The sequence below is a fragment of the Diabrotica virgifera genome, chromosome 3 (assembly GCF_917563875.1).
Source record: "Diabrotica virgifera virgifera chromosome 3, PGI_DIABVI_V3a".
Classification (NCBI taxonomy): domain Eukaryota; kingdom Metazoa; phylum Arthropoda; class Insecta; order Coleoptera; family Chrysomelidae; genus Diabrotica; species Diabrotica virgifera.
This window is the reverse complement of record NC_065445.1, coordinates 15,676,178-15,699,339: the sequence shown is the minus strand read 5'-3', so window position 1 is coordinate 15,699,339 and position 23,162 is coordinate 15,676,178. Positions and strand designations below refer to the sequence as shown.

At 31.8% G+C, this 23,162-nt stretch overlaps 1 protein-coding gene and 1 long non-coding RNA gene across 4 annotated transcripts in view; both read right to left on the bottom strand.

The window, feature by feature from the left end:
- The window catches only part of LOC114327158 (zinc finger protein 26), a 30,219-nt gene that overhangs the window by 5,268 nt on the left and 1,789 nt on the right, over nt 1–23,162 (bottom strand). For both annotated transcript variants that reach the window (XM_028275679.2, XM_028275680.2), the window contains exons 2-8: nt 22,488–22,728; nt 19,871–20,110; nt 19,110–19,411; nt 17,311–17,526; nt 14,665–14,858; nt 13,911–14,103; nt 2,823–3,183 (exon numbers count right to left, since the gene is read on the bottom strand). In XM_028275679.2, coding sequence (XP_028131480.1) covers nt 2,823–3,183; nt 13,911–14,103; nt 14,665–14,858; nt 17,311–17,526; nt 19,110–19,411; nt 19,871–20,110; nt 22,488–22,728 — 1,747 coding nt within the window. The remainder of the gene's footprint in view (nt 1–2,822; nt 3,184–13,910; nt 14,104–14,664; nt 14,859–17,310; nt 17,527–19,109; nt 19,412–19,870; nt 20,111–22,487; nt 22,729–23,162) is intronic.
- On the bottom strand, nt 7,044–13,904 carry LOC126881785 (uncharacterized). Of its 2 annotated transcripts, none has more exons than XR_007696991.1 (3): nt 13,666–13,904; nt 9,120–12,848; nt 7,044–7,331 (listed from the first exon to the last, which is right to left on the bottom strand). It is a non-coding gene; the product is annotated as an uncharacterized LOC126881785 (long non-coding RNA). The 2 variants fall into 2 exon arrangements; XR_007696990.1 differs by having other exon boundaries at nt 9,120–9,314; nt 9,373–13,881.

Below are 23,162 nucleotides of genomic sequence, written 5' to 3'. Positions count from 1 at the left end.
TTAGAACAGGGAGCGCAAACCAGCACTCTGAATCGACGATTTTCGACTCTTTTTGGAGTCATCATTGGAGAGGCATAGGCCTCTCCGATGGTTTCCGTTGGAACTTTACCAAGCTGTACACGGGGTTGTGAATTGCAACTTTTTAGAATTCCCTCTTGTCTTCACTGCAGCATCCATCTGGCTTGCAATTTTTAGAAGCCCTGGAGGTGTTACCAGGGAAATGGACCAATAAGTTTTCAATTAAAAATCTTTTAGTAATATTTTTCAATATTATTAATATTTTGTAATATAGTTGGGACAACCTATATAAATTAAGTTGTAAATATCTTTATCAAAATATAATGTAGCGTATTAGCTATGCTCGAAGACAATGACTCCTGACCGTGAATTAATACGTGAGGTTTACATATTATGTCGTGTATAAAAATGCAGCGTAGGTAAATTCAAGAGTGGTTATAATTAGATACTTGATATGTACAAATGTGTGGTATAGGTAATGATTTGTATTTGTAAACAGCTATGGTTGAATCACCGTTTATACGATGTAAATATAAGGTTATCCAAACAATAGAGTTTTAATTAGTTTGGACCAAAAAGACATTAACATCACACTATTTATGACAGTTTATATTAGGTTGAAAACTTTGCCTTTCAGTGACCAGATGACGCTAGTCACCTACTCCATTAACGTCAGTTGCAATGCGGGGATAAGCTTTCGTGGTTTTGTCACTTCGAGCAGAGAGCAGTAAGCCTACGCCTCTCCGATGATGACTCCAAAAAGAGTCGAAAATCGTCGAGTCAGAGTGCTGGACTGCGCTCCCTGTTCTAAGTGAAAAATAAGACAGTTTTGCCTTCTGAATAACATTGCAACTGAAATAAAAATGGTATACATTTTTAACTTATATTTGTCTTCTTAAGGAATTATATACTACAAGTTTAAGACTGTCTTTTCTTTCAAGTATTTTGTTTATAAGGGATTAAGCAACAAATATTGGTGTAATGAAAATTACATTTTTAATCAACTAATGTTTTGAAGTTTCGATTTCCACTCTGGAAATCGTTCCAAAAAAAATTATGTTAAAAAATTCTGGGAAAATGTATAACGTATGTAGTTTTATTAGGTTATGTATCTAAGGTCCGGTTTCATCATCAACAAGAAAATCAATGAATACTTATTCGCTGAATAAAATTTATTAGACGTTTATATTTTTGAAATGAATTTCGACTCAATTCAAGCTTTCTGCTTAACCCAGGTATAAACATACCAAAAGGCACCGTCAGGTAAACATTCCACTTTGCGGTTCAGAGAGCCCATATGAAACGAGTCTTTGTACTCTATGCATAGTATGGCATTAACAAAATAAGAAAATCTACGGTTTCGTTTTGATTAAAATCTGTCTTCCTCCATCCCCCGATAGTACTATTTCTAGGTCTACCTGTTGTCAAGGACCTAGAAATAGTACTATCGGGGGATGGAGGAAGACAGATTTTAATCAAAACGAAACCGTAGATTTTCTTATTTTGTTAATGCCATACTCTGCATAGAGTACAAAGACTCGTTTCATATGGGCTCTCTGAACCGCAAAGTGGAATGTTTTCCTGGCGGTGCCTTTTGGTATGTTTATACCTGGGTTAAGCAGAAAGCTTGAATTGAGTCGAAATTCATTTCGCTTATTCCCCGTTAGAGGGCGTTCTATCCATACTGCGATATAAATTATTTTAATTTATATCGACAATTTACGGTCGGAATGGTGAAAATCTGTCTTCCTTAGAGCCTCCTTGACAACAGGTAGACCTAGAAATAGTACTATCGGGGGATGGAGGAAGACAGATTTTAATCAAAACGAAACCGTAGATTTTCTTATTTTGTTTATATTTTTGTTTTGTTTCAATATAATTGTCCAATAACAAATATTCAGAATTCATATCCGATATTGAACAGAATAATTATATCACCCAGTAGATTGCACGAATTTATTTGTTTTTATATTCACACACGTAGATTATTAGTTTAGATCCAAATTGGTCAATTATCAACAATATAATTTGGAAATGACACGAAAGTGCTGACAAAAGTAGAATTATTTACCTTAATTAAATATACAAATCACGCGGGCATCGTGTCACCAATGACCCAATTTAAGCTTCTATAAAACCAAGATATCTGGCCTAGAGAAAGAGTATTCATCAGTCTACATCAGTCTTGAGCTAATCGCGTATCAGTAATTAATCAGTGTTCGGAAGTACTCCCGGGGTAGAATTACCCTAGTGTCGGTTCTATCAATAAATACCTTTATCGCTATTCGGTGTTTATATCCTTATCTTTATACATGACTTTATACAATAATTTTAATAAGTTAATGTTAAACTGGCGAATTTACTTTCTTATAGATATTTACAGCAAGATTAACTTGCCATTTTATTCGAAGAGTTAATATTTATTTAATAAATAAATAAAATAAGTCTTATTTGACGTTAGTAAAATGGAGAAATGTCAGTTTATTGGTCGAATAACTTTATTCATAGAATAAATTACTATTTGTCGTTGGTGAAACCGGCCATAAGACAGATGAAAATACAGTGATGTTTGGGCTTGGCCATTTTGAATGGGGTAAAGAATAAAAAAGTGTTTTACCAAACTAGAACATGTCGCGATTATTGGATCTCATCAGAAAGTGGTAAGCTGAACACAAACTTAAATACAGAAAGGCATACATTGCATAGAATGCAATATATTTTTAGGAAAAGAAAGCCATGTAAAATAGCTTAATCAAATTCACCGTACATTATATTTATATCTTGGCAAACTAAAAAATACTTACAAATTTCTGTTAGGTACTCTGACAGTTCTTGTCTCCTCATCCAATTCTTCCTGCGTATACTCGGTAAGCAACTGTCCGGCAGCCTCCTCGTCTTCAATGTGTAACTCGCTGCTTAATTCCTCTTCCTCGATGATTTCAACTTTTTCCACTTTCGAAATAGTTCTAAGGGATTTTGAATTCGTCGATGGTCCTTTAGAATGCGTTTTCTGATGTCTCTTCATGTCCGATCTAACCCTGAAAGGTTTTCCGCACACACTACACATATGAGGCTTCTCGCCAGTGTGTATTTTCCGATGGTTTTGGAGGTAAGATGATGCCCTGAAGGATTTTCCGCAAAATTCACATTTGTAATTGCGTTCACCTAAAAGTAATGTGGTGTTAAGTGAAATAAAATAAAATTTAATTAAAAGTTTATCAAAAACGATCTTTTACATTTTTTTCACAAAGGCTCCCTTATAAGGGGGCGTTCAAGTATTACGTAATGCGATTTTTGACCCCCTCCCCCTATGTAACGCACAGTAATGGGGCATTCAACTATTACGTAACGCAATTTTTGAAGATTTTTGACCCCCCCCTATGTAACGCACAGTAATGGAGCGTTCAACTATTACGTAACGCAATTTTTGAAGATTTTTGACCCCCTCCCCCAACCTGCGTTACGTAATACTTGAACGGCCCCTAATGTAATATCTACTTTTGGGAGTCGCAGAAAAATAACTAAATTATTGAATTCTAAAGGGGACCACCGACATATTCTAAGATACACAAAATTCTCTCACTCTCAAAAATTCAATTTTTTAAATTTTTTTACGTTCCATTAGTTTTTAACCCCTAATACAACCCATAAAAAGTCATTTTTTCGTTTTTTTTTTGGCGAGTTGCAATCAATTTAAACATATCAAAAAATTCACATTACTCTGGGCTAATTAGCAAAATTCATGGAAAAGTTATTTACCAGCAATTTTATTGCTGGAATCGAATTATAAAATCCTATATATTAATAATATAGGTATGCAAAGTCCGCAGATAGTGTGCTACTTTTTTTATAAACAAAATGGCGCCGACAAATCGTATTTTATTCAATTATTGCTCTATAACTCCAAAGATTTTAACATTACAACAAAAACACCCAAATAAAAATTCACCGCAATTAAATTCTGCATAGAGATATGTTTTTCCCGATTTGCTCCGACGAAAATTTTCCTCGGAAAATGCGGATTTTCCCAACAAAAACTCTAATTTTTAAATAAAGTTTTAGGTAAGTAATTATTAATCAATAATTAAATAACTTAATGACATCAAAGCTTTCTTGGTATAGATTGTAATTCCAGAAGTCGGTGAAAATTAGAAGAATATTTTAGCAACAATTCAATTGTTAATTAACAATTTACGATCGCAATAATAACCAAAATAATCATGATACATTGATCAAACTTATAAAGATTATAAAGATGAGATGCTTATTTAATATTTTATCGACAAAATATAAATTTTTCGTTTTTTTGCATAATTATTAAATTTTGAAAAAAAAAATTGTTATAATACGCTGGTCTAATTAGTAAAGTACAAATAAAGGTTATTTACCAGCAATTTCATTGCTGGAATCGAATATTATGATCCTATATATTAATAATACAGGTATGCAAAGTCCGCAGATAGTGTGCTACTTTTTTTATTAACAAAATGGCGCCACCAAATCGTGTTTTTTTCATTTATTGGTCTATAACTAGAAAGATTTTAACTATACACCAAAACCACTCAAATAAAAATTCACCCCAATTTAATTCTACATATAGGCATGTTTTCCCCGATTTGCTCCGCGACAAAAATTTTCCTCGAAAAATGTGGGTTTTCCCAACAAAATCTCGCTTCATAATGACCATCATTAAATGCTCGTTGCATAATATACTATTATTTATCATTTAAGCAAATTAGTGCAATGAACTCGTATAGCTTTTCCAATAAGTTCAGTAAAATAATGGTTTAAGTCCAAAATATTTAATTAAGTTCCTTAATTAATTAAGTTAATATTTGCATAATAATATTTGTTCCTTATTATAAAATAAAGGTTTAGAATCACTGGGTGTAATAATTGCATAACATTAATTATTTAAATTTAATAAATTTTATAAACATAATCTAAATTGCAACACTATTTCAAAATAAAATTACCCTTTGACAGAATTATATTGTAAAAACGTTCACTTTGCCGGTGGTTTTGCAAATGCCTAACAGTGTGAAGTCATTTTGTAAAAATGAAAACGTTATACAAACTGCCTAGTCATTACGAAAATGACTAGGCTTTTGCAAGAATGCCTGCATTTCATACAAGAATCTACAGGTCGAGCAAGTCTCGTAAATTTCACGATTGCGAGCCACGCTTCACGCAACCGTGTTTGCGTACTTGTGTTTCGAGTTGCGTGGTCGTGCGGAGTTATATTTACCAATTCGCGCAATCCTACTTGAGACGCTGTGTCAGGTGAGGTGTTTGAAAATTTGTGTAACTTGATTGCTTGATTCTGTGGTGTGAAGGTGGTTAAACTTTTGTTTTATTTTTTTTTGTTTTGTGTTTTTTGAAGATAACACAGAAAATACAAGAGGGCAGCATACTTTGCAAAACAACTGTTACAATTTGAAATCAACAATTTGTTAAGTTGTTGTCTTGCAGGTAAAAAAAGTGACTTTTTAAAAAAATTATATCTTGGAAACTAAAAATTATTTTTATTTATAATTGAAACATGTAAAAGTATAGTACTCTCAAAAAAATTTTAGCCAAAAATATTCATTTTTGTAGAGTTGACTGCAATTTTTCGACAACAGCCCTTTGTTGCGGTGAGCAGCATAACAAGTCCAGTCTCATCTGAAATCAAAGTTTCTTGTAGTTTATACCTCTGGCTAGTGAATGAACAAAGGATTTTTTATTAGATGAGGTCATTTTTGTTTTATAAAAAAAAACTACTTTAAAAATGAGAAAAATTGGGGTCAAAAATGTGTTTAAACTTATGTAAAATCTTCAAATTTCATTTTTTTTAATTCCTTCGTTCATATTCTAGCCAGAGGTATAAACTACAAGAAACTTTTTGATTTCAGATGAGACTGGACTTAGTTATGCTGCCAACGCAAAAAAAACTTGAAACTCTACAAAAATGAATATTTTTGGCTGAAACTTTTTTTGAGACTACCCTAAGTACTATACTTTTACATGTTCCAATTATAAATAAAAATAAATTTTAGTTTTCGAGATATAATTTTTTTAAAAAGTCACTTTTTTTACCCACAAGACCTATGTAACCCCTTAAAAAAATGTTTGGAAGAATATGTTTGATGGCCAAGATGCATACATATATTTAGAAGGAAAGTTCCTGATTTCTGTAGTATAATACATAATACCGAAGAGGAAGTAGCCCTAAGCGCCGGACTCCACTTGCGATTTGTAGTTGTGAAGATTGAACACATTCTTTCAAATAGAAGTCAATCCATGATTATTTAGTCACAAATGGATTGACTTGTATTTGAAACAATGTGTTCAATCTTCCTGATTACAAATCGCAAATGGAGTGCGGCGGTAATAACACCAAAATATTCCATAGAAGGTACACAGACATTGAAAAATTCCTGGAATATCCCCGAAAACATGAACATCCCAGGAAAATCCTGTGTCAGCATTTTAAACATTACCTGAATGTCTTATTGGAACATTCCATGAATGTCCACGAATGTTCTCTGGACATTCAAAATATATTTTGTAGACATTCCCTGGATATACCAGAAATACAGCGATATTAACTTATACATTTAGATTGTATTGATTGTGTACCACCTTCAGACGTATCAGACGAGTTTGGAAACTACCACTGTCACAGTGACAGTTTTAGTTGACATACTCCTCCGATATGTGTAAAGGTGGGATCAATATAACGTAAATTTAAAGGTTAATTTCGCTAAATTTCCCAGCTCGACTAGTTTCATTTCTTTTTATCTCACAACTAAATATGTTGCCCATATTTTGCCGGTTATTAGGGCACTCATCACTGTACATCCTTGCTGATGTGACAATACCTCCTATCTGTTTTTTCATGAGTTTTGTATGAGAGATGGAAAAACATGTTTTAAGGTCACCTCCTGTGTTCATATGTAAGTTTTGACTTGTTTTGTAGTTCATAGATAGTTTAATTTACTACAAAACAAGTCAAAAAATATCAAATGAAAAGAGGAGGTGACCCTAAGACAAGTTTTTAGTCTCTCTTACAAAACTCATGAAAAAACAGATAGGATGTATTATTACATCACTGACGATATGTGGCCATACCAAATAATACATCCTTGATAAATATAAACATTTTTATTGAACAAAATCTTTTCATACATTTTTTTAATGCAATTTACTGATATTCCTAAATATTTCAAAAAAATGTGTCACATTTGCTTTGTAAACCTTTCTTTTGCCTTTCGTAGCCACATATTCCGTTTCCTTCCTGGTTTTTTGTAGACCACTTCTCTCAGCTGATTCTAAAAAAAAATAAAATAAATGGTAATTTTTCTATCCTTTACAATTAACAATCAGAAGAAATATTATTTACAGATAATGATATGCATAATAATAATAGGTTTGTTCTAGCATCAGTTTGAAACCATTAGCGAATAGTGGACCAGCGCGAGTAGAGGGGATCGCACTGGTGACTGTATTATGTTCTTTTACTGACCAACTGTTTGTTGATGGTTTTTGACTAGTTTGGCTGTTTGCTAGAACAAACCTAATAATAATGAATATTTTGTATTTTGACAATGGCATCTGATGTGGAAGTCAAAACATTAATAAAATTATTTTTTCAAGTTAACTTTCACATGCGCGTCTTAAAATTGTACTTTTAATACTTATATCATAAATAACTATTAAAACTATCTTAAGAGGAAACAGTATCGATCAACAGGTAGCGAAAATGTGTTCCACGATTGCGGCTGTAATTTTGAATATTTTTTCGAGATATTTGGCACACATATTCGTAATATAATAAAGAATGGCGGTACAGAGCCCAATTTGAAAAATATATTAATATGTGGAAATTACTCTGTAATTAAATACAATATAAAAAAAACGAGCTTGTACCGCCATTAAGAAGAACAAAAAAATACACTTTCTTCAAATACAACTTTTTTATCCGATTTTGTGTTATTTTGGAACTACTAAAATTTTTTATTTCATTAGTAGTTCCAAAATTACACAAAATCTAGGCATTGGATAAAAAAGTTTATTTGAAGAAAGTGTATTTTTTTGTTCTTCTTAATGGCGGTACAGGTTCGTTTTTTAAATATTGTATAATTACAGAGTAATTTCCACATATTAATATATTTTTCAAATTGGGCTCTGTACCGCCATTCTTTATTATTTTACGAATACGTGTGCCAAATGCCTCGAAAAAATATTCAAAATTACAGTGACAATCTTGGAACACGTTTTGGCTACCTGTTTATCGCTACTGTATTACCTTAAAACATTGTAATTTGCTAAACCAGTATATTTTACTCTACTACTACTCTACTAGCTACCTCATTTTCCACTGTTTCTAAAGACTTGTTTACATGGGTAGAGTTTTGAGGAGAGTAGAGTAGCGGTAGTACTCTACCAAAAATGGCTTGATACCATTCACATGAGGAGAGTACAAGTATAGTACTGATGCTAGTATAGTGAAACCGATTTTTGTATTTTTAAACACTCTTGATTATAAGTGCACCTTAAATTCTTAATTTTTTGCTTAAGCTCGTTTACTCCAAAGCCCCCTTTGCCATTCTTTCGACGATTTCATCCTCCGCAGCTTGCTGCAAACTTTTATTTCTGTAGTATACACTACCTAAATTCCATAAACACTCGTATTCGCCGTATTATAGCTCTACAAGTTTTAAAGTTTCATTTTCGGTGAACTTCATTTTCACTATTTACACAAAACACAATTCCAGCCAGAATGACAGCGCCCCCATGTACTCTCCTACCTACTCTATTCTGCCATAATTGAGCGTGTTCCATGGGTAGAGTGTGCAGCCGAGTAGACATTTTGGCAGTAGTGGTGGTCATAGAGTAGTTACTTTGCCATAGGTTGCTAGTCACTCTACTTTAACTCCAACTATACACTCTACCAGCTATTCGACTGTGCTGAGCATTTTTACAGGTAGAGTTACTCTACTCTATCAAGTACTTGCATCATTACTCTACCTGTGTAAACAAGTCTTAAATCTACTGAATGAAAATCTACTTAATCTTAATCTACTCTTAATGAAAAATGTCTAAAATCATTTACCCACCTAGTATTGTTGTAGAATTTAAGACAGTCCAGTGCCTTATAAATAATTTCAATATGAATATTTTTTCCTTTAATTCTCCTTTGATACCACTCCATTTTAGATTTTGGGGAACTTATTTCATTGTGTTTATAGCCCATATTTATTGAAGGAACCCAATCTGGAGATTGTTATTATCGATTAAGTCGGCTGGTTTTCCTATAAGATTAAAATGTTAACATCTTCAAAAATCGTTACTGTTGTAATTGTAACTTACCAGATATAAAATGATTACAGCAGACAGGACAGGAAAATTTTCATTTCGCTAGTAAAACCTGTACATTGTATTGCATTTAACCATTGTTGTCTCTCAGATACCTTATTTAGTTCAGTTTAAAAGTGAACTTTATCTTGACTTTATCACAATTACTTTGCATTTCACACTTCAAAACACAACACCAATGAAGCATATTATCTTTCTAAATTAATACTTCCAGAGAAAATGTTAAATTAATCTTTGTACAACACAAAATTACAAAGAAATACAACTAAAATTATCTAAAACTCATTAAGAACAGATAGAATAAGATTTATCTTTTACACCCAGTAGCCATATTGACATATATTATTGAATCAGTACAAGTAGAAGTAGAAAAGAAACGATTATATTTAAATTTGGTAAATATAACTCCGCACGACCACGCAACTCGAAACACAAGTACGCAAACACGGTTGCGTGAAGCGTGGCTCGCAATCGTGAAATTTACGAGACTTGCTCGACCTGTAGATTCTTGTGCATTTCATACTTGCCTACTACATATATAACTTGAAGTCACTGAGTCCTTTAGGACATTCAAAAATTGGGCGAACACCTTTAAACTCCCAAAAACCATGTTTTGTCATGATTTTTAAGTGTTTTTGGGATTTTTTGCAGGGTTATCATATTTTTTGAGATCGATACGGCCTGAATAATTTTTGAAAATAATCTTCTTTAGCGGCGAATCGATTGAGGGTAAAATTTGATTGATCCGCGCGCATGCGCACACCGACAGTATGGTATTAGTTGTTATACGGGCTCTGATTGGGTGTTGAAATTTTGAAATGATCTGTCAATAATTGTTCAATATGGAGGTTATCGGTAAACAAAAATATTGTATATTAGTTTTTATTGATGTGTGGACAGAAATAAAATCAAATTTATAATTATAGTGACTTTTTAAATAGTTTTGAAAAGCCGCAGGTACGTAATTCTAAATGTTTCAGTTGGAAATACCTAATATGTAGTTTCAATACCTATCTATTTGGAAAATGTAAACAAAATAATGTAGTTACCTATTAGTGGGCAATGCTTTAATTTACATAATCTGATTACGAACAAACTTTCTACAAATCTTCATCTCATATATCGTTTTCTTACTCTATATTTTGTTGTATTTTATTTCGACAAAAATCAAACTAATAATTTTATTAAATTCATATAAATTTATGGTGTAAACGTTTAGTTTGTGTATATTCCCACATGACGTATACGAGAGTTTGGTGCAGTTTGAAATGGCGTCAACTTTCGTACGGCGCAGTAGACGTGAAGTGGGTTCAAGCCCCAAGCAAGTTATTATTTTTTTTATAGATTTTATGATTGTAAGTATATTATTATATAATTTTTGAAGATATTCTTTTTTTTAAAGTGGTAGATAAGAAAGTTAGTTTGATTTTTAAATAAAATAAGTACAAATAACCTTTTAAGTATATTTACTTCGTTTAAATTACCTATTATATAATAGAAGAATATCTTCTTACGTGCGTACAAAGTACACACACATTCTTTTATTTTTTTATTTTTTTACGTTTTGTGTTTAATAATATGCAATTTTAGACCGCCACCCTCCTCCCCCTCACCCTAAAACATTTTTTCGTATTTATTTTTTTTTTCGGTGGGTTGTAATCAATTTAAAAATTTCAAACAATTTACTTGGATCACATTATGAGGCACAATAAATATAGAGTACCTACTACAGCTAATCATCCAAGGTAAAATAGACAGCAGAAGGATTCCAGGGAGGAGGAGACACTCCTCAGTGGCTTCAAAACTTGCGGCAATGGTTCGGATTGTCATCTGCTGAACTATTCAGAACTGCCGTAAACAAAGTCAGAATAGCCATGTTAATTGCCAACGTTCGGAACGGACAAGGCACATGAAGAGGAAACAATTTACACACATAGTTGAGGCTTTTATAAAATTGTCTATTTTTATAGACCCGTAGGTTGAATGTACAGCTGCGGTTACTGAATAGTTTACACTTTCATTTTTTACATTTATTTTGATTTTTTTTACCTTTTATTTTGATTTTTTAATTTTAATCAACCTTTCCTGGGTGATACGTAAGGCTGTAAACTAATCAATAGCCGCAGCTGTATATAACCTAAAAATGCATTCTTTTTTTTTCGAAAACAGCGTATAACTTTTATGGAAATGGCTGCATGTCTATTTTTATTATTTTGAGTATTTTATCAAAAAATTTATTACCGATTTTTCCGTAAGGTGCGCCAGCTTTAAAAACTGAAAAACTGTTTATTAGGTGTTTGGGGGATTTTCTCCAATTTATAATAGACTTTAAAATAGATCAAATCAAGGTTTTTTATGTTACATATAATTTGCATTAAATGAGCACTTTAGGAGTTTAGGACATTCAAAAAACATGTTTTTTAAAAATTCGCATTTCGTATTTCGCCTAATTTTCTTAATGTCCTAAAAGGACTCCGTCTAAGGAGTCTTATTTTTTAATCATATCGTCGCTGATTTGCAAAAGGGGGCCAAGTAACATTTTTATATTTTTACTAAGTGGAACTTAGTTCCTTTTTACACAATCAGTTAAAAAAAATATGTTACTTGGCACCAAAAAATTATGAGACTATCTCAACAACAATAAGTAATTAACTTGACCCCTTTTTTCACAATAGGTAGAACCTTCGTACCTATCATTTTTGCACATAACACCTCTTTTGAATAAAATGTTACTTGGCACCTTTTTGTAAGTCAGCGACGATATAGAGTAATTGAATTCTGGTAGTGAGGGCATTTTGCCTACCTTAATGGGGTAACCTTTCAGGTATTCTGTTTTGCCAAAAACTACACCCTAATATGTTTTTGAACAAATAAGTAATAAAACAGCTCAAGTCTTATTTTTTAATCATATCGTCGCTGATTTGCAAAAGGGGGCCAAGTAACATTTTTATATTTTTACTAAGTGGAACTTAGTTCCTTTTTACACAATCAGTTAAAAAAAATATGTTACTTGGCACCAAAAAATTATGAGACTATCTCAACAACAATAAGTAATTCACTTGACCCCTTTTTTCACAATAGGTAGAACCTTCGTACCTATCATTTTTGCACATAACACCTCTTTTGAATAAAATGTTACTTGGCACCTTTTTGTAAGTCAGCGACGATATAGAGTAATTGAATTCTGGTAGTGAGGGCATTTTGCCTATCTTAATGGGGTAACCTTTCAGGTATTCTGTTTTGCCAAAAACTACACCCTAATATGTTTTTGAACAAATAAGTAATAAAACAGCTCAAGTCTTATTTTTTAATCATATCGTCGCTGATTTGCAAAGGGGGCCAAGTAACATTTTTATATTTTTACTAAGTGGAACTTAGTTCCTTTTTACACAATCAGTTTAAAAAAAATATGTTACTTGGCACCAAAAAATTATGAGACTATCTCAACAACAATAAGTAATTAACTTGACCTATTTTTTCACAATAGGTAGAACCTTCGTACCTATCATTTTTGCACATAACACCTCTTTTGAATAAAATGTTACTTGGCACCTTTTTGTAAGTCAGCGACGATATAGAGTAATTGAATTCTGGTAGTGAGGGCATTTTGCCTATCTTAATGGGGTAACCTTTCAGGTATTCTGTTTTGCCAAAAACTACACCCTAATATGTTTTTGAACAAATAAGTAATAAAACAGCTCAAGTCTTATTTTTTAATCATATCGTCGCTGATTTGCAAAGGGGGCCAAGTAACATTTTTATATTTTTACTAAGTGGAACTTAGTTCCTTTTTACACAATCAGTTAAAAAAAATATGTTACTTGGCACCAAAAAATTATGAGACTATCTCAACAACAATAAGTAATTAACTTGACCCCTTTTTTCACAATAGGTAGAACCTTCGTACCTATCATTTTTGCACATAACACCTCTTTTGAATAAAATGTTACTTGGCACCTTTTTGTAAGTCAGCGACGATATAGAGTAATTGAATTCTGGTAGTGAGGGCATTTTGCCTATCTTAATGGGGTAACCTTTCAGGTATTCTGTTTTGCCAAAAACTACACCCTAATATATTTTGAACAAATAAGTAATAAAACAGCTCAAGTCTTATTTTTTAATCATATCGTCGCTGATTTGCAAAGGGGGCCAAGGGCCAAGTAACATTTTTATATTTTTACTAAGTGGAACTTAGTTCCTTTTTACACAATCAGTTTAAAAAAAATATGTTACTTGGCACCAAAAAATTATGAGACTATCTCAACAACAATAAGTAATTCACTTGACCCCTTTTTTCACAATAGGTAGAACCTTCGTACCTATCATTTTTGCACATAACACCTCTTTTGAATAAAATGTTACTTGGCACCTTTTTGTAAGTCAGCGACGATATAGAGTAATTGAATTCTGGTAGTGAGGGCATTTTGCCTATCTTAACGGGGTAACCTTTCAGGTATTCTGTTTTGCCAAAAACTACACCCTAATATGTTTTTGAACAAATAAGTAATAAAACAGCTCAAATCGAGTATTACCTGTATGGATTCTTCTATGTACAACCAAAGAATATTTTCGAGCAAATTCTTTGCCACAATATTCGCATTGAAAATTCTTTTCTGTCGAATGTAACGATGTTATGTGATACTTCAGGTCTCCCCATTGCCTGAACCTTTTTCCGCAATGTTCGCAACTGTAAGGTTTATCTCCAGAATGAAGTCGCAAGTGGACCTAAAATAAATAGAAATTTCAAAATTGTCTACTTAAACTATCTTAAACAAGCAGTGGGACTTCGTAAGTTTTCACCCAACATGACCGAACGTTGAACCAGAAATTGATATTTGAGATCTTCGTGTAACTTTGCGTCAATTGATATATGAATTCACTATTTTTGATGTCATTTTTCCAAACTTCCGGTCATAACTTTTTAACCGGAAATGATGTCAAAACCAGAACTAAACATTCGAGTTCCACTTTTTAATATGCGATGATTGTTATATCACATGTACTATTTCTGCTACTTGTATAATGTGACACTTTCGAATACACCTTTTTAACACAGACAGAAAAACTCGAATGTTTATTTCCGGTTTTGATGTCATTTCCGATTAAAAAGTTATGGCCAGAAGTTTGGCGAAAATGCCTCAAAATTAGTGAACTCGTATATCAAATAACGCAAAGTTACACGAAAAGTTCAAATATCGACTTCCAATTCTACTTCCGGTCACGTTCGTGAAAACCTAGGACTTATCAATTGCTTGTTTAAATTTTAAATCTCCAAACTTTACATACCTTCAGAGCACTGGAAGCGAAAAAGCTCTTGCCACATTGGTCACACTGGTGGGGACGAATACCAGAATGGCTCTTCATATGATAAACGAGAGAATTTTTGTGTGTGAAGACACGATCACATTCGTTACAATTGTGAGTGGCTTTCTTTTTATTCTTTTTGTTGATTTTCTTAACTACAGCCAAAGGAGCAGATTCTGAAAAATAAGATTAATTACAATTTCAAATAGTCCAGTCAAGATGTAATCTATTTGGTTTCTTACGAGTCTTTCATACAATAGGAAAAGTCAAACAATAAGGAATAAACGTAATTTTCCCCTTATTGCCATATTCTAAATTTGAAAAAATATACAGAGTGTTTGGTAAAGAATGGGCCATAGCTTAACCTTAGATTCCTGAGGTTAAAATAGGTCGATTTAAGCTAACTTACCTTAGTACAAAAGTTGATAATAACCGAAATACAGGGTGTCAAAATTAAACTTTTATTTTATTTATTTTTGAGTATTTCCTGACAGGCATAGGACAACAACACGAAATTTGGTAAGTGGTGCTGGTATTGTACAATCTCCTTTCTGGTTACTACCAGAGGCGTACGAAGGGGGAACGTGAATGGTTGACCCTTCCCAAATTCTACGCCACTGGCGGAATTGATATTTAAACGCAATTTTTTGATTCTCCAATACTTTCTATGTAAAAAACATACCCTTCATTCGTAACGATAAAGCCATTAGTTTTCGAGATATTTGAAGCTAAAAACGAAGGAAATACATTAATCAAAATAAGTGTGCCTTTTCATTTTTAACTTCAAATATCGAGAAAACTAATGACTTTATCGTTACGAATGAAGAGTGCATTATTTGCATAGAAAGTATTGGAGAATCTAAAAATTATGCTAAAATATCAGTTTCATCAGTGGCGTAGAATTTGGGAAGGGTCAACCATTCACTTTCCCCTGTTCAACACCTCTGGTATTAACCAGAAACGATTATTTAACATAATTTAGTAGGGTGTACAGTACCTACACTTTCTGCCAAGTACCATAAGGATATGTCAAATAGTTTTATAGTACCGGACACACAGTTCTTAAAGTTTTAAATAAAAAATAAATTATTAAAAAAAAAGAATACTTTAAAATAATTTGACCTATCCATGTGATACTTGGCAGAAAGTGTAGGCACTGTACACCCTACTAAATTATAATAAATAATCGTTTCAGGCTACTACCAGAGGCGTACGAAAGGGGAAAGTGAATGGTTGACCCTTCCCAAATTCTACGCCACTGATAAAACTGCTATTTTAGCATAATTTTTAGATTCTCCAATACTTTCTATGCAAATAATATACTCTTCATTCGTAACGATAAAGTTTTCGAGATATTTGAAGTTAAATATGAAAAGGCACACTTATTTTGATTAATGTATTATTATGCTCCTTCGTTTTTAGCTTCAAATATCTCGAAAACTAATGGCTTTATCGTTACGAATGAAAAGTATGTTTTTTACATAGAAGGTATTAAATAATAAAAAAATTGCGCTAAAATAGCAATTCCGCTAGTGGCGTAAAATTTGTGAAGGGTCAACCATTCACGTTCCCCCGTCGTACGCCTCTGGTAGTAACCAGAAACGTTTGTTTAACATAATTTAGTAGATTGTACAATACCAGCACCACTCATCAAATTTCGAGTTGTTGTCCCATGCCTGTCAGGAAATATTCAAAAATAAATAAAATAAAAGTTTAACTTTGACGTCCTGTATTTCGGTTATTATCAACTTTTGTACTAAGGTAAGTTAGCTTAAATCTACCTATTTTGACCTCAGGAATCTAAGGTTAAGCTATGGCCCATTCTTTACCAAACAGGGTATAGGGAATAATCAGATTCTTTTGACATGCCATTCCTATTACAGCGAGCATTTCATTGACCAGAATTAGTGACAAGTTTATATGAAGTCATTTTTTTTTGCGATTGTAAATGATAACTGACATCTGTTATAACATTCGAGGATATATTATATGTCAAATTATTGTTTTCAAATTATATTTTAATTATTTAGTTTATATTTTAAGACAGTTTATTTTTTAACCAACTTCACTTTCCCTTCCCTATCCTTGATTGGTCAATTAGGTTTGTAACAGTTTTGTTGTATGGTAGGTTTAGTTAGTCATTAATTTTAAGAAATGTTGCTGGCTAAATGGGCATAGCTCCCAAAGGTCATAAAAGAAAAAGAAAAAAAATAAACAAACAAAAATCTTACATAACCTTTAGACAGGACAACATGACTTTCGACACTTTATATTCCAGATAATTATCTTTGTTTTACACTCTTAAAGACAAAGAGAAACAGTGTAGTTGGTAGTTGCTGTGGTATAATGCATAATAAGTTTTTTATTTGGCAACAGCGATTTCCTTCCAAACTTGACGGTAGTGAAAAAACTAATATTTGAGGAAAAATAATTGGTTTGCCGTCAAATTTGTACCAGTGGGTTATGATGTCATTAAATCTATGACGTGCATTCCTAATTGTTTGACTTTTAGTTTAAAAGTTTATTTATTTAGAGTGCACAACAGGCCTTGTAGGCCTAGGGCCTAAATTAGTAAATATATTTTTGTTACATACAGAATAATTAAAAATAATAAAATATTTCACTTACCTGTATTGCCTGTTGTTGCTCTACAGGTAACTAAATGCTGCAATAATATGGCCCTTAATGGGAATGGCTGATTGCAGAGGTGGCAAATATGATCATTTCCAGATTCCAGCTCCTTTAAGTCTTCTTCAGTCTGATGGATTTCCTCTTCCCTGTACCATGCTTTGGAGTCATCTTCTTCTGGTTCAGGTTCATTTGTATCGACCACCATTGTTATACCTATAAATATTCAATTACAACATTAATTTGTAAGTACATATGTTGTGAGAATAACACTTTGTTGATTTTGAATTTAATAAAATTATTCAATAAAATTCGGAGATCTCTCAGGGCGCACCGAAGCTTTGGTCTGCACTTCCTTTCAATGTTTATGAGGAATACATAGAGAGACTAGTGCATAGTCGGACTAGTGCATGGTGGCTTGAAGAAAGGCCAAAAGAAGAACAGTCAAAAAAAATTAACAGACGGATTGAGATATCTCGGCAATGATTCATCAATATACAGAAACTGTTGTACCAACCAAAATTAGACACCTACGTAAGACTTTGAACACTATAATGTCAGATGAGTCCCCTTCTCTTCTACGAGAATTAGCTGGACTAGTAGAAGGACCAATGCTAAAGTACTAAGAAAAATGAACACTCTCTGTGTATAATTAATAAATAAAAATAAATAAATATAAAATAAATAAATAAAAAAAAGAATGTGTGTGTACTTTGTATGCACATAAGAAGTTATACTTCTATTATATGATTTCTTAAAAATAAATATACTTTAAACAGTTTGTTTTAATTTTTTTTAAACACCAAACTAATTTTGCGCTTACCGCTTTCAAAAAAATAAAAAAAAAGTATAAGATTGCTCCGGATTCGAACTCAAGACATCTCGATCTCTGGCCGAATGCTATATCAAATACGCTACGAGGACTGTGTCTGTATCGGTTCGGACGTACCTAATGACAATTCACGGTAACAAACAGACAAGGTGAAGTATAATAAATATACAATAAAATGTTTTAATAATACTCATCATACTCCTGAGGAAGACAAATCCAAAGACACAAAAATTATAATAAATATATTTACTAAAAACACTAATATATTTTTTTCACACCTTGCACTGATATATTTATACATAACTTAAAAGATTCAGCAACTAAACGCCATACTGTCTGTGTGCGCATGCGCGCAGTATTATGAAATTTTACTCTCAATCGCGCCTAAAGAAGGATAACTTCAAAAATAAATAAATAATTATAATTAAATCTTTAATTCGTAATCTCACATTAATCTTAAATTATATCTATAATATATTTTTAATGAGTTTATTCAACTTGCTGTAGAATTGAATCAATGGCTAAATTCTGTTATAATAACTTCCCAGTTCAAACTATATTTGTGTAAGCAGGTAAGTCCAAAGGTTTAGTTACTATGGAAAAGACAATAACCTTTTTGATGAATCCGGCTCGAAGGACCAAATGTTTACTTAGAATATTCAGTCACTGGTAAACACGGCTATCTCAATATATCACGGAATATGAAAAAAAAGAAAGAAAACGAAGCTCGGGTTGTAAAAAGGAATCGTGGCTAAGGAACTAGACTAACACCAACAGAAACAACCTCATTTGAGATGTTGTAATAAATGTTGGCGCCCAATAGAATAGAACAAAAACCAAATAATAGAATTAAATTTTAAAAAACTAAACTAAAAGATACTTCATATATAGTTAGTTGCTTCAGGACTGCTCTGTGCATGTCCCTCTTTTATATAATTTTATATAAAGTTATCACAATTTCACTCACCTTCCATGAGATCTTCTGGTTCACTGAACTCATCAATAGGTTCATTTTTGCTTGGGTGTATGTCTCTCATATGAGCCTCAAAAGTCTTTTGTCTTCTGAATGTCTTATTACACTCGATGCAACTTAAATTAAGGAGACTGGACAGCAAACTTTCTTGTCGTTCATGTTCAACGTGTTCTGTTTTTTCGGGTGTGGTTTTCTTATCTATAATAGTACTGTTAGTACTAGGTATTTCTTTCGGAGGTCCAGTTGGCAAACCGCCTCCTCCAGGTTCATAATGTTTCTTTAAGTGTTCGAAGAACCTTTATAAAGATAAAATATTATTGTATTAGTTCATTTAGAAATTTATTAATTATTTCTTACAGAAATATTTGTACGTTAGTGCAAAGGATAAACAGTACAACAATATTGTACAGGAAATCAGTGGTTTTGCGACATTGCCAGATCTTTGAATTGTTGTTTATTTACAATACATTTCATATTGTTTTAATAAATATGAATATTACAAAAGTGCCGTGAAAAATAGGAGAATAAGTCCACAATCCCGTGAAATTATACACGTTTTAAAATTTATGCAGGAAAGCAGAAGGAAATTTTACTGTGAAACAGATAACAAATAAAAAAACGAAACATCTTTGAAATCCCATTGATCTGACAACATCGCATAACCCAAGTTTTCGATCAGTCTGTCCTTGGTGGTTTCAGAAATTTTTATCGACTTGTACTAGGTGACCAAAGAAAACCAAAGCACTAATACTTACTTGAGTTGTTCTGTAAAAGGTTCATTACAAATTTGGCAGTTAAACGCGTTAACTTGGTTGACTGGAGTGATTGTGGTCTGACATAAGATTTCGTGTTGTGCAAATTCATCATTAGAGCTAAACGATTGCTCACAAAGATTGCAGACTATAGTTTTGGAAGCTGATACAGTGCTCTTCTTGAGTTTCCTTGAAATTCTTTTTTTGTGGGGCAGGCTTTTCTTAGAAGTACGGGGTTCATTTCTAAAAATCAGATAAACTGTTAATAAGTATGTAATTAGATTTAATTGAAAGTTTTATTTGAAATTTTCTTTTTAATGGAACACCCTGTATATTTTAACATTTTGAACCCTTGTTGATGTTCTCGTTTTTGAACTATAAAGTTTTGCAATGTTATACGAGGTAGTTTAAAAGATAATTATGTTTTCTTATTAAATGTTTTTTATTAAATGTTTTTAAAAATTTTTTATGTTTTTTAATTTCGTATTAACATTAACACCTTGTAGAATAGTAGAGATTTCACATCAAAAAAGCACACGACACAGTTCCATTAATGACCTACAGGCGAGCAGCAGTAACCCCAAAAATGACGATATACCGACCACGAAAATCAACTTTCAGGTGAATGACCAATTTTGGTGATTCTTTATGTCTTCGAGGTCGCTGAATCCGAATGTGAAGTTTATTTTTATCTAAAATGGGTGGAACATGTTCAAAAATCAAATTTTATGCAAAAATGCAAAAAAACAATTTTAAGGATTTTTCAAATTTAACTGGCTGTATCTTCGGTTGCTGTAAATATTTCCATTTGAAAATTTTACTGTATCATGTTTGAAGTATTTAGATAACAATGAGATTTGTCCAAAATGTTAAGAAAAATTAAAAGAAGAGTTTTTAATTTTTAAACATTTTGTTGTCAGAATTCGTTAGTTTCATGTTTACTTAAAAACGTTAAGTGACAAACTTTTTAGTTTGTAATTTTAACCAACACAGCAACATAACTCATGAAGAAGTTTTCTGGAAAATTTCAAGTCAAAATATGTAATAGGAAAAAAGTTTCTCATGTATGCAATAGGAACTCCTCCAAAAAAACCCTTATTTCTTGAGATACTGACCATGGTATGGTGAATGGCTAATTTTGGTAATACTTTATGTATTTGATGGTGCTGAAAACGAAAATGGGGTTTATTTTGAATTTTAAGTGGCGGAACATTGTCAAAATCGCAATTTTACTTTAAAACCAAAAAAATAATAAGTCACGTTTTTCTTAAAAACCATTTGCACCATTTTTTTTTCTATAAAACATTTTGTGTGTTTTGTTCTTTGTATTCCATAGTTTAACATAAACTTGATTAAGAAGCTAAATTTCAAATGTTGTGATTAAACTTTGCAATTCAGGAATCTGGGCCTTTTACTTTAAAAAATTCATAACTTTTATTATAATAAGACTGAAAGATTAAAACAGGTCCCACAGAAACGTGAGAGATATATACTATAAAAATTTCAGAAACAAACTGAACAGAGTTGTTTGGAACAGAGTTGTAGCAAGTTAAAAGCAAAAAAGGTGATTTAATTTTTTTTTATTTTCAGGATAAAATTGCGATTTTAACAATGTTCCACCACATAAAATTGAAAATAAACCTAATTTTCGTTTTCAGCACCATCAAAAACATAAAGTATAACCAAAATTAGCCATTCAACACACTGTGGTCAATATCTTGAGAAATGAGCATTTTTGGGGTGTACCGCTCGTCTATAAAGTCACATAACTTTTATTTTTATTGCATATTTTGACTTGAAATTTTTCAGAAAACTTCTTCGTGACTTATGTTTTAATGTTTTATGTTATGTTTTAATGCCGTATTGGTTAAAATTATAAACTGAAAAGTTTGTCACTCAACTTTTTTAAGTAAACATGAAACTAACGACAGAATGTTTACGACTAATCTGACGACAGAATGTTTAAAAATTAACAACTCCTCTTTTAATTTTTTTAAACATTTCAGAAATGTCTCATTCTTATCTAAATGCTTTAAAGATGATATAGTAGAATTTTCAAAAGGAAATATTTACAGCGACCAAAGATACAGCAAGTTACAGCTGAAAAATCATCAAAATTGATTTTTCGCATTTTTGATTAAAATTTGATTTTTGAACATGTTACACCAATTCTAGGTAAAAATAAACTTTATATTTGGATCCAGGGACCTCGAAAACATAAAGAATGACAAAAATTTGCAATTCACCTATCATGGTCACTTTTTCGATTTCTAAATTGAAATTCTTTATTGAAATAGAAATCCTACTAACAATAAATATGAATTTTCCTAATCAAATGTAACATACAATATACAATACATGCAATATACAACACATACAGACTTATTAAAAATTATTTTTTATCCAGGTAAAATATGTTTTTAATGATTTTTTTTTTAAATTTGAACTTTCACTCCATTCTTAACATTGGGGGGAAGATGGTTAAATTCATTCATACATTTGTAAAACAAGGATGTCATTGTACTATATTTATTAGTTTTTTGAATGTCAAAATCTAAGCCTCAAATTAGGTGTGTGCCGCTCGTCTACTAGATTATAAATAAGAAAAAAATATATTTACTTTAAAGATTCTCTATCAGAATCTATCTTATCATCATCTTTTTTTATAATACTCTTGTCAATTGGCTCTTCTTCAGAGAATGATTGGCTATTTACAGTTGTGAATCGAACAGTATCAACTAGTTTATTGAGTGGCTGCTGTTCCACATAAATATTATCGGAATTTACAATCCTCAAGAAACTTGTTCCTCCTCCCTTTTCGCTGCTGATAATCAACTGAGATTCATCCAATATCTTTGTTCCTGTAGAAAAAAAAAATAATTTACATATGAATATATTAACCCTTTCCTTCACGAAATAAATTTCTTTAAGCTAAAAATCTGAAATTTGCAACATAGAGAGAAGAATTATTTTTTGTGAATTTTTGATATTAGTTTTACATTCTCAAAATGCACAGTTTGGTAACTACAACCTCATTTCAGGATATCGTGAGCTACTAGAGTTAAAAATATTAGATATTTTTTTTAAATGCTGACAAAAACAAAAACCAAAGTATTTTATTAAATACGTAATGTATGGTATACAAAACAATTTTTTTCTTTACTTATACAGAGATGAACATTGCATTTGCCACATGTCAATATAGAAATGTCACATGTGTATAAAAACCTATAATTCAAAAAATTTAATATTTTATAATCAACTATATTCAAATGGGAAATAAGCCACAATTTTA